General features: G+C 34.3%; 2 protein-coding genes across 2 annotated transcripts; both read right to left on the bottom strand.

Moving 5' to 3' along the window:
* Positions 8,987-10,692, bottom strand: LOC107632799 (transcription factor MYB1R1-like). Its single transcript, XM_016336454.2, has 2 exons — positions 10,198-10,692; positions 8,987-9,833 (listed from the first exon to the last, which is right to left on the bottom strand). The coding sequence occupies exons 1-2, from the start codon at positions 10,675-10,677 to the stop codon at positions 9,396-9,398; spliced, it is 918 nt and encodes a 305-aa protein (XP_016191940.1). The 5' UTR covers positions 10,678-10,692; the 3' UTR covers positions 8,987-9,395.
* LOC107632809 (transcription factor MYB1R1-like) lies at positions 10,505-11,377 on the bottom strand. Its single transcript, XM_016336463.2, has 2 exons — positions 10,978-11,377; positions 10,505-10,788 (listed from the first exon to the last, which is right to left on the bottom strand). Exons 1-2 carry the CDS (start codon positions 11,246-11,248, stop codon positions 10,670-10,672), a joined length of 390 nt encoding a protein of 129 aa, XP_016191949.1. The 5' UTR covers positions 11,249-11,377; the 3' UTR covers positions 10,505-10,669.

The following is a 12,724-nucleotide window of genomic DNA, read 5'->3' as shown; positions in this document are numbered from 1 at the left end:
TGCTTTTTTTCCTTACTCCAATCTTAGATTGTTAACCCCTTTAATAGAGGAGTGAAGCTTCCAGGACTTGAAACTTGCTTCAGCACTTGTTTGACTTCTTCTCCCAAATATCAAAAGCAACAGCGGTGTGATAGAGGAGAGATAAAGTAGAAGCAGTGACTTAACCATACATGCATCTATACCTTCTATCTTTTCTTTCAACCTTTTTTATCTTGCTTGTTGAATCTGAGTGCTTCATTCTTGCTTTGACTCCAAGTCAGATTCTTGAATGTTGATTCACAGCAGAGTTTCACAATCTTCAACATCTTCAACTTTTCACTTCTGTTTGTGCAAGGAGAAGATTTCTTCACCAAGCTTGAATGAATCACAAATGTGAAAACTCTTTTTTGTGATTTGCCCTTCGAATGTGATCTTTTCTTTTGTCCTAGCCTCTTTGACTTTCTCTTTTTTTTTGGATTTAGAAACTTGCTTTTTGTTCTTTTATTTTGCCCTAACTCAGAGCTTTCTCCTTTTCTTGCTTTGCTTCAGAGAAATCATGTGAGTGTTGGAAGAGAAAGAAGAGAAAAAAGAAAGAGTTTTGGTTTAGTGGTAATTGATGATTCAGATGCAAATGAACTTGAATTACTTAGTTAGCAACTAAGTGAATGGTTAGACTTGGATGTGAACCACCAATTTGGGCTTGGCTATGGATATGGGCTCACTTTCTTTCTTTTCTTATTTCTTGTAGTTCAGCCACTCAATTTTTGGATTAGGAGTGATGATATGAATGCTTTGTTTAACCTGAACTAATGTTGGGCTTGTGTTGATGCTTTTTAGGTTGAAAAAGCAAAGAAAACATCATTCTTATGAGCTAATAAAAGAACACATCCAAACCTAGTATAGTCATCAACCACCATTAAACCATAATATTTACCACCTAGACTTTGAGTCTTAGTAGGACCAAAAAGATTAATATGTAGCATTTCCAATTGCCTTTTAGTTGAGATGTCCTCCTTGGGCTTAAAAGAGTTTTTGGTTTATTTTTCCAATTGACAAACATCACAAGTGATGTCTTTATCAAATTTAATTTTTGGAAGACCTCTAATCAAATTCTTTTTCAAAAGTTTAAAAATTTAAAACATGCTAGCATGTCCTAATTTCTTATGCCATAACCATTTTTCAGATTCAATTGAAGTAAAACAAGCTACATTTCGTTCTTTCAGTTCCTCCAAGGTGAGTCCATACACATTATTACATCTTTTAGTTACAAACAAAGTTTCACCAGAATTTTCACACACAACTATGCATTTCAATTTTTTGAAAATAACCAAATAACCTAAATCACATAATTGGCTAATACTTAGAAGATTATGTTTCAATCCATCAACTAAGAATACATCATTGATAAAGGTGGAGAAACTCTTACCAACCTTACCTACGGCCACAATCTTTCTCTTTCCATTATTACCAATAGTCACAAAGCCTCCATCAAATTTGTCAAGCTTGATGAAGAAAGTGGACTTTTCGGTCATGTGTCTAGAGCATCTACTAGCCAAGTATCACATGCCATTCTTCTTCTTGGATGCTAAGTAAAACTGCAAAAAGCTTTTAAGTGACCTTAGGTATCCAAATTATTTTGGATCCTTTAATGTTAATCCTTCTTGGTTGCCCAAGAGTATTGTATTTGCCAATCACTTTGTAAATTTTATCACCAATTTGTTTTCTCAAAGATGAAACATTGAATAGGCAAATGACTAAACCAATTGCATGTATGACAAAAATTATTACTTGTTGATTTTTTAAAGTGATTTAGGTTTTGAAAGCTTCTATTTTTGGATGTTGAGGCTTCATTTTCAAAGCATGATTTTTCAAAAATAGATTCAGATTTTTCATGATACCTCAATCCAGATTTTTCAAAAAGAGGCTTTTTACTAGCTAAGAAATTGTCTAAATTTTTAGAACTTTGAGCAAATTTAGTTATGTATTGATTTAGACCCTTAATCACCTTAAGCAACCTTTCATTCTCTTCAATGCAATTCAAATAGGCAACAACAAAATGCTTTCCTTCAAGATTTTTAATTTCAGATTTAAGCCTTTGTTTTCTTCAACAAGATTAACATTACATTCGGCTTCTTTCAATTTTTCTTTGAGGTAAGTATTTTCAACCTTCAAAGTGTCATTTTTAGATTCAAATTCATATCATTGATTCAAAAAATTCCTAATTTTCTCAGTAAGATCATCAATCATAAGATGGAGTTCTTTATTAGTGGGTTCAAGATAGATTACCTCATAATTATGACTGTGGTTGGCCATTAAACATGCTTGAGACTTGTTATCCGATTCTTTATCCTCCTCAGTGTCATTTTCCAGATCTTTCCAAGAAGTCATAGTCCTTTCTTCTTGTCCCTTCGAGACTTGTCTACTTTCTTGAGTTTGAGACAGTCATATTTGTAATGTCGTACTCCTCTGCAGTTGTGGCAAATGACCTTGCTAATGTCACTCTTTGGTTCTTTTGAGTTGCCTCCTCTGCTTCTTCCTTTTTGTCTCATCAGCCTTCTAAGTTTCCTAGCAAAAAATACAATCTCATTATCTGATAAATAGTCACTGGATTCATCATCTAATGATTCAGTATAAGATTTAAGAGCCACTTCTTTCTTTTTTTTATATCATTTTTTATGTGAGTGATTTCATAAGCTAGTAACTTTTCTCTCATCTCATCATAGGTCATTTGACTTAGGTTACTGCTTTTAGAGATAACAGTAGCCTTAGTTTTCCACTCTTTTGTTAGGCTTCACAAGACTTTCCTCACCAGCACTTATTCGGAATGAGTAATCCCTATAGCATCCAAGCTATTAATGATGATAGAGACCTTCTCAAACATGTTATCAATTGATTCTTTTTCCTTCATAGAAAATATTTCATACTCTTCGCTCAGCATATCAATCCTTGTTTCTTTTACTTGTGTGGTGCCTTCATGTGTAACTTGAAGCTTATCCCAGATTTTCTTTGCTGTTTTGCATCTTGAAATCTTCCGATATTTCTCGAAGCTAATTGCGCAATTTAGCATGTTAACTGCCTTGGCATTGAGTTTCACCTTTTTCTTATCATCTTCATTCCACTCTGCTTCGGCTTTGGGAGTAGCAACACCATCAGCGCTTGTTTTGGTAGGGATGTGAGGACCATTCATGATTATCTTCCAGATGTTGTAACCTATGGATTAAACAAAGATCTTCATTCTTTCTTTCTAGTAGTTGTAATTTTTTCCAGTAAAGAATGGAGGTCTGTTGTTGAATTGTCTTTCTGTTAGTGTGTATGCCACAGTGTTGGATCCCATATTGTTTGTTATCTGAATATTTTCTCCAAGCTCTGATACCAATTGATGGATATCAGTGGCTAAGAGAAGGGAGATTGAATCTTGGCCTCTTTTGATTTTGCTTTCTAATTGGGATTCTGTTGTGGCACTTTGAGTAGAAAATCAGGAGATAATTTGGTTTTATTTCTTGTCACAGTAGGAGCCAAAACAAAATTATGAGCAAGGTGAGTCACTGTGAAGTATAGCATGATAGAATAATCAGGAGATAATTTTGTTTTGTCTCCTAAGTTGCAGAACTAGATACAGAGAAGAGAAAGAGAAATGACACACAAATATATCCTGGTTCAGCTACTTAGTATAATGTAGCCTACGTCCAGTCTCTATCCTACTATGACAGAATTTCACTATCTTCCAACCAGATTACAATCACCCATTCTTCCTAGAATTCTACCCAATCCTATCTGGGACAAGTCTAGTTTCTAACCCAAACCAGACTTGACTAGAAACTCACCCTAGCTTTCAACAGCAAAGTACTAACCCAACTTGTAAGAGAATTCCCTCAAGATCATGACAACAAAACAGAAAAACTTACAAAGAATTTCTGAAACAAACATAGGCTTTTTTCCAAGTCTAACTCTCTTGCCTTTTTTCACTCACTGGCTTTTTCATAAAATCCTCACTGTATGACTTTTTTCTATTGAAAACAAAGAAAGACTAGACTGAGAAAATAAGATATTCAATGAAAACCAAGAAGGAGAAGAATGGATAACTCAGTGAGGTATAGAAACCCAAACTTTGTGTTTTTTCTCTTTGCTCCAATCCTAGGCCGTTCACCCCTTTAATAGAGGAGTGAAGTTTTCAGGGCTTGAAACTTGTTTCAGCACTTGTTTGACTTCTTCTCCCAAATATCAGAAGCAGCAGCGGTGTGATAGAGGAGAGATAAAGTAGAAGCAATGACTTAACCATATATGCATCCATACCTTCTATCTTTTCTTTCAACCATTTTCATCTTGCTTGTTAAATCTAAATGCTTCATTCTTGCTTTGACTCCAAGTCAGATTCTTGAACGTTGATTCACAGCAGAGTTTCACAATTTTCAACATCTTCAACTTTTTACTTCTATTTGTGCAAGGAGAAGATTTCTTCACCAAGCTTCAATGAATCACAAATGTGAAAACTCCTTTTTGTGATTTGCCCTTTGAATGTGAACTTTTTTTTTGTCCTAGCCTCTTTGACTTTCTCTTTTTTTTGTTTGGATTTGCAAACTTGCTTTTTGTTCTTCGATTTTGCCCTAACTCAGAGCTTTCTCCTTTTCTTGTTTTGCTTCAGAGAAATCATGTGAGTGTTGGAAGAGAAAGAAGAGAGAAAAGAGAGAGTTTTAGTTCGGTGGTAATTGATGATTCAGATGCAAATGAACTTGAATTACTTAGTTAGCAACTAAGTGAATGGTTGGACTTAGATGTGGACCACCAATTTGGACTTGACTATGGATATGGGCTCACTTTCTTTCTTTTCTTATTTCTTATGGTTCAGCCACTCAATTTTTTTATTAGGAGTGATGATATGAATGCTTTGTTTAACCTGAACTAATGTTGGACTTGTGTTGATGTTTTATAGGCCTGTTTTGATTAACTTAATTGCCTGCATACTTAACAAAACAATCAAGCACATAATTGGTTTTTAATCCAATAATAATGTTTAGCCATCATCTATAGAATGTTGTTAGTTTTTCAAACTCAATTGTAAACAACAGAGTACTTTAGCATACGCTTTTGGAAAAAGCAATCTCCACTCCCATTACTACATACTCTATCTAATTTCTTTACAATATCCTTAGAACTCTGAGTTTTATTGAATCAAGTGAACTGTCTATCTGAAGTAGCCAAATCAAAAAAATTACTAAAATCAAGAGTGTTTGACAAATTAGAACTACAAAAAGGATAAAAATTAATCAAAAAAATTACTAAAATCAAGAGTGTTTGACAAATTAGAACTACAAAAAGGATAAAAATTATTCCCAATCTTTGTAGAGCACATAATCTCATTGAAGTCTCCCACAATAACCCAAGGATTCATCAAATTCAGAAAAATAGCACGTATATGATTCCACAACAAATCACGTGTAGAGTACTGAAAACTCCTATAAACTGCACTACAAATCCAAAAATTTTCTTCTCTGTCCACTTTAATAGTCACATATTGCTCAGTGTTTCAAAGAACCGAATAAGTGAAAGAAGGCTCAAAAGACAAAAACCAAATACTCCCTTTGTGTCCATTAACTTTAGATATACCCATAGGAAAAAATCCCAAATTATGCCAAGAACTCCTCATATGATTAAAACTAACATGCGTTTCTAATAGAATGAAAAAGAAAGGCTTAAATTTTTTTATAGTGTATCCGAGATATCTTGTTGGATGCCTTTTGATATTCCAACTTATTATACATAATTGATTCATAAAAAACCACAGATAAAGAAATTAGAACATGAATAGAAGAATTACACGATGAGTCCTCTATCCCCAAATTTTTGGGTGTTATTCATAAATGACTATGAATCTTATTCATGAATAAAAAAACTACCTAATTTATCCGATAAAAAAAAAATCAATGTTGATCAATCATGATGTTTCAACTTCAATAATGTTACCATGATGTTAACAAAATTAAAGAAACAAAAATGCCATGCCAATAATAATAATAATAACTCAGACGTAGAATACAAAGTGGCTAATTATTTAACTCTTTAAAGAAAATTTGCGATTAGGAAATTCCATTAGTCACTGGTGTCAACACTGATTACCATAGTTTCAATTAAAAAGAAAAAAGGAGTGGTTTGAACAGAAGATGTATTAATTATACCCATGTCTAAGATTGTACTAGTGTCTTCGAAACTACGTTATCATCACTCCATTATTGAGGCACATTGAAGGTACTGTAGCTATGCACATAGACTACTGGACCACCAATATTAGCGATGATGATATATGACTTGCTTTGTTTCAATTATACCAGCTGCTACTACAAGTGAATGTAACCACCAAACAAAAAGTATTTCGATAATAATAGCATGCCAAGTGAACAATATTCTAAACCAGGAAAAAGCTAGACATGCAACACGATACAAAGAAATAGAAAGATTCTTGATCCATGATTATTTGCTCCTCCACTAATCCATAAATACAAACTTTAATTTGGACCTGGTAGTAGTGTATAGGACCCTTCAAGTTAGCCTCTAGCCTGACATACCTAAATTCAGCACAAATACAAACAAATAGAAATAGTGTTCTTCACATGTACTAACCAATAAGTCCTTTCCGGAAAATTAGGGATGTGTTAATTGCTAGCATAATTAATACTACTGTAGCACTATTTTGTTATTTAGCTTATCTGTATCCATTGGAGTAGATTATAATGAGTGAACCAACTGTCCTTTTTATATCTACTATTAATATAAATATTCATTTTATATATATACAAATTTATATAGCTTCGATCAAGATATTTATCTATACTCTTGATGTAATCTGAAAGGCAATAACAAAAAAAATAGAACTTGAGGTGATTAGCTAATTTGAGGAAGTACTGAAAATAAAAAAATACTACACAGTCATTAAAATTTATTATTTTTGTCAATTATTTTAGTTATTAACAAAAGTTTTTAAGTTTAATAATCTAATAATATACTTTAACTCATACTTTTAAATATTAATAACTAACTATTGGTTAAAAATAATAAATAATAGCTCTCTAATACTTTTTTGTGAAAATAAAATTTGAGATATTTTGTTAAGAGTTCAAAAATATTATAAAACAAAATATGGTAAAATCTTCGTAATATTTAGAATTTTTAGGATTTTATAGAAGTGTAGAAGAATTTCACTTCTAGGATTTGCCCATGAGACTAACAAAAGCTCTCTTTTATAAATTTATGTCTAATGGAACATATTATATATTATATATTATATCAAATCACACTTAGCGAGTATTAATTAGAATATTTAGATCAAGAATATAATACAAAGTTTTTGCCTCTTGATGTTAAATTCCAAATATTCTTTCGGAAGAAACCTTTTTAATCCAAAAATGGTTGATTTTGGACTTCCGAATTTTTTAGAAATGCGACCATATATTCTTATTGGACACGTGAATCACTTCACCTTATATTTTTGGGTGAACTACCAAAATTGCCTCCGATCTATGAAAAAGTTAACAAAGTTGCCTCCATTCTTGTTAATGACAAAAGTATCATCAAAATATTTTAAAATACGATAAAAATATCTAATATTAAATATATATTTTTAAAAAATATTTTAGATATTAGACTTTGGTGTATTTTTTATAAATATAATTAAAAAAATAAAATACTTTTATTCTTAAAATTTGGTGATTTAATGTTAAATAGATTTTTTGCAATATTTTTTTGTAATGGCCAAGAACACTATTAAAACCTGAAAAAAAAATCTAGAGATTTAATTTTAGTCCCACTTTTTATATGTATTTTTTAAATAATTATTCGAATATTTTTATACAATTTTGGATCAAATGCATAAATAATTTGTCAAATACAAAACTTATTTGTCACTTATTTGAATATTATTTCGCTTCTAGGATAATATGAGATCATTTAACAAGAGCTTTCACTTATACATTCATGTCTAATAGGTTTTTGATAGATTCGAATATAAAAAAGGACCTTCCCATCTTATTCCTAATTTATATTGAAGCACACTATATCAAATAGAAATATCAAGAGTTAAAATATTTACATTGAGAACATAGTATATTATTTTTGCATCTTGATATTAAATTCCAAAATATTTTTTTGAATGAAAGTTTTTATTAAATAATTATTGATTTTGACTAACTAAAATATATAAAAAGAAAGAAAATATTATATTTACATTAGGTATAAAAGGAACACCAAGTTATACCCCACAAATATGATAATCCCGAAGAAGGTAATACTCATACAAAGTATGCTAAATGCAAAAGAAAAAAGAATAGTATAACTGAATATTACATTAGTAACCTATGGTGTATTCAGATAAATCTATCAAATAGACCACCGTAAATAAAATAGTAGGGAAAAAAACACAAACATCAATCAGTGCCATATCTTCTAAGGTCCTTGGTGTCTTCTCCTAGAAGACCTCCCTAACAATTTTCGGAAGAACTTGAATTCAAATCTTTATAGGATTCATGTTTCTTATTAACTCCACTGTTTACCATCTTTGGCCCCGGTACAAATAATTTATGTTTTCGGTTTTAAAGCAATTAAAATAAGTACCAATAATAGTTCCAGGCCTAAATATTACCATTTTGCATTTGGTCACAACTCTTGCCACAGGACATAACACTCACGGATCATAAACATTTCTATCACGGAAACAAGACAAGCAATTTGGAGACCTATATCTATGACTATGAATCGTGAGGGGCATGCATGCGAGACAAACTAGCATTAGCCGCCTAATTTGCCAGCAACACCCAATCTCCACAAGAATCAAGAATGCCAACTTGGTATTTTGGGCAAACCCAAAAACCATGGCTCATAAAACATGAGACAATTATGAATTATTAGACAGCTACAACGGCAACCTCAGAGGCCAATCATAGGTTAGAGAAAATTAGGTGGTATTCACCAGAAATGGAAAACGTGCCCTTCTGCTAACACCTAACACCCAACTTGAATATTTTTTACCCAAAAGAGCCACAAACCACTTATATGTGACTGTCTAGTCCACATCCAACGTTACCAGCAATAAACAGAGAGAGTAGTAGAGTAGAGTACTTCGTTATTTTCAGTTACATCAAACTACAAAGCACAAACGGCCAGACAAACAGGAATCTAATAAGGTCATAAACATTAACATAAGCAAACAAAGAAGGAACCGGACCCGGGGTCTGTACTCTGTACAAGGAACAGAAGGATTAAATTTAGTTCATTAACCTAAGCCTTTGCATTTTGCCTTCTCTAATCCATCGCCCTTTTCCTTCAACATCTTTCTCTTAACTTATCCCAATAATAAAACATCTTCTATCTGTGAATCCAAGATGCTCTAGACATGGACTTTATAATAACCATGAGAGACATCATGTCTATCAAGCAACACTTATGACGCTATCTCCGTTATTTAAACTCGGAATCGAATGGAAAGCCGAATGTCTTGATGGAGTCTGTCTTTGATCAGATGTGAAGGATAGTCCCAGGGACAGTGTTGGCAAGTCGAGGGGCGAATTAGAGCCGGAGGCAACATCAGACACGGTGCAGGTTTTAGGATTTGAGGCAACAGGAATCGGATGGAGTAGCTTGGTTTGCGCATTAAGCTCCATGTTTGCCTGTCCTAGAGTTAGTTCATCCATTGGATTCCCAGCTTCGACTGATGAAATCACACCTGGACCAACCCCCAATGGATACACCGGCACCATCGGAAATCCATTGGTGTTGCTATTCTCAGGGGCTGCAGGGCACAGAGGCTGTGAATGAGGCACACTGTCTCCGTTCTGGATCTGTTCTTCCTCCATTGGGATCGAAGAGACCTAAAACAAAAATTAACAAGATCATGAATAATATGTTTCTCCACACCCCATTAGTAAGTCAACTCTTTCAATCTCAGCCTGGGGAACCCACAAGAACCTAAACCACCCCTATTTCCCCGTTAGATTAGACATCTCCCTAGTTCCCTTCAACTAACAAAAGAATTCCATAATGAAATAAACAAGACCCCACCAAGAACAAAAAATAATAATGGTTTTAGCTAATATGTGCTCTTACTGAACAAAAACCATATGTTATTAATATAAACAAAAGAAATACCTCAGAATTAAATGTCACGCAATACTGTATTGATGACCAACCAAAACATGAATCCAGAACAAAATAAAAGAGAGGAGATTATTTTACCGAATCGGTGGTGATGTCAAAGAGGCTGGATCTACGGCGACGGCGGTTGAGATTGCTCCGGCGGAGGAAGTACTTCTGAGCATGGCTGGCGACCTGCGTGGGCGTCCGAGTCTTGACGTAGTTCCTAGAGATCCCTCTCCAATCACCTTTCCTTACCTTCTGCAATCCCACCAGGAATAGCTTGTGCTCTTCCTCCGTCCACTGAACACCTCGCTTGCGCTCGCGCTCGCGGTTCTTGCCGAAGTTGTGAGGAGCAGCGTCATCGGTAGACGCGTAACCGGTGGTGGAGAAGGCAGCGTCTTTGTTGTTGTTGGAGTCATCTTGAGGATGCACGTACTGCGACAGATTGTTCATACTGACGCTTTTCCTCATGGAGTCCACCACCACCCTAATGCCGAATAGCATAATCTTGACGGCAGTGGGGGAGTCACCGTCGCCGGAGATGGAAGAGTCTGCGGCGGCGGCAAAGGTGCTACACATCTTCTTCGATCGAGCTAATTGAGTTGGACTCGAGGCGGAATCGGAGCTTCCGTACTTGACGAGTCAATCCAACCAGGAACAGCTTGTGCTCTTCCTCCGTCCACGGAACACCTGAAGTTTCCGATCGCAATTTCAGTTTCACTCTCATCACCAGAATAATCAATAACCATAGGTATCAATTTTACAATTCATTCAACAACACTAATTGATTATCAATTTATCATGTGAATCAACTTTTTTAAACAGAGATCAGTGATCGATCGGAGAAATTTATATATGCGTGGTATTGAAATTTCGAACCTCGCTTGCGCTCGCGCTCGCGGTTCTTGCCGGAGTTGTGAGGAGCGGCGTCGTCGGCGGACGCGTAACCGGTGGCGGAGAAGGCAGCGTCTTTGTTGTTGTTGGATTCATCTTGAGGATGCACGTACTGCGACAGATTGTTCATACTGACGCTTTTCCTCATGGAGTCCACCACCACCCTAACGCCGAACAGCATAATCTCGCCGGCGGCGGGGGAGTCACCGTCGCCGGAGATGGAGGAGTCTGCGGCGGCGGCGAAGGTGCTACACATCTTCTTCGATCGAGCTAATTGAGTTGGACTCGAGGCGGAATCGGAGCTTCCGTACTTGACGAGTCAGTGACTCGGTGGAGAGAGAGAGAGAGAGAGAAGAGAATCTGGGAGATAGTGGTGCGTGCTGTGTTTAATATAAGAGAGGTTGAGAATGGAGATGAGGTGGCAACCATGTGGACTCAGAAATTTAGAAAATATTTTATAATAATTATCAGATAAAATAAAATTTTAGGATTATTCTCTATGAAAATCTATTATATTATTAATTTTACAATCAAAATATTAATTAATTGAATATAATTATTAGAGTATAATTAGGATCAATTAGATCAATTAGTATTATTCAACATATCTGAATATTTATCATAAAATATTAGGGCTTTATTATTTCAATTCTCTTATCACCTATAAATACCATTTTATATTGTATCATTTTATACAATTTGAATACTCACAAACCTTTTTTTTATTGTTCTCTCTCCCCTTTCTAATATGGTATCAAAACCATGGTATCCTCCTTAAGTTGGATAAGTTGATTTTCTTCTGGTAAAATCACCATAATCTATTCTATCTATTCTATATTATAAAAATCGAATTTTTTCACTTAATGATAAAACTGGCGTGGCATGTTTCGGAGTATGTTTCCTGAATTATTTCTTTTAAGTTTTAACTCATTAAATATAATTCATTACAATGGATTAATTATATTAACTAATTGATTTGATTAGATATTTAAGTATCACACAATTTAATATTATGTATATTAATTACTTGAATATAATTATTAGAGTATCATTAGGATCAATTAGATCAATTAGCATTATTCAACATATCTGAATATTTATTATACAATATTACGTCTTTATTATTTCGATTCTCTTATCACCTATAAATACCCTTCTATATTGTATCATTTTACACAATTTGAATACTCACAAATCTTTTTCTTATTGCTCTCTCTCTCCTTTCTAACATGGTATTAGAACCATGGTATCTGTAATACCCGGTCTAACCGAAATTAACTAAATAATAAGTTAAATAAGAGCGAATATGGTTGGAAGATTTGGCAATTGAAATTTGATAATTCAAATATGATATTTGGATTCAGTGAATTTTTCCGAGTCGGAAAACATAGTTTTCTGCGTAAAAGCGCGCAGTGGAATTTTGACCGGCAGTACCGGCTGAGATCTGTCTGGTACTACAGCTGAGGAAATTGATTATGGGTAAATAAGATTAATAAATGAGGAACTATAATTAGGGAAGGTAGAAATATTTAAAGTGCAATTTAGAGCGCTAATCTTAAAGGTTTTGGCCCAAAATAGGGCCAATGGGCAAAAATAAGTGAACCGGGCCTAAGTGGGCCCAAGACCCAACATATATAAACATTAGTTATGAGCATTTCAGCTCATTTTGCCCTAAAGAAGGGGTGTTGGGCGCTGAAATTGGGAAGAGAGAAGAGAAGAGAGAAAACCTAAC

Source organism: Arachis ipaensis, chromosome B01 (assembly GCF_000816755.2).
Source record: "Arachis ipaensis cultivar K30076 chromosome B01, Araip1.1, whole genome shotgun sequence".
NCBI lineage: Eukaryota > Viridiplantae > Streptophyta > Magnoliopsida > Fabales > Fabaceae > Arachis > Arachis ipaensis.
Note: the sequence above shows the minus strand (reverse complement) of the source record. Positions and strands in the feature narration are given on the sequence as shown.

What these genes read in the sequence shown, in the direction of transcription:
- LOC107632799 (XM_016336454.2), bottom strand. Translation starts at nt 10,677, where the DNA reads ATGTGTAGCACCTTTGCCGCCGCCGCAGACTCTTCCATCTCCGGCGAC. An exon ending in TTGACATCACCACCGATTCG is followed by an intron (nt 9,834 to 10,197) that starts GTAAAATAATCT and finishes TTTTTGTTTTAG; the next exon opens with GTCTCTTCGATCCCAATGGA.
- LOC107632809 (XM_016336463.2), bottom strand. Translation starts at nt 11,248, where the DNA reads ATGTGTAGCACCTTCGCCGCCGCCGCAGACTCCTCCATCTCCGGCGAC. An exon ending in CGAGCGCGAGCGCAAGCGAG is followed by an intron (nt 10,789 to 10,977) that starts GTTCGAAATTTC and finishes CGGAAACTTCAG; the next exon opens with GTGTTCCGTGGACGGAGGAA.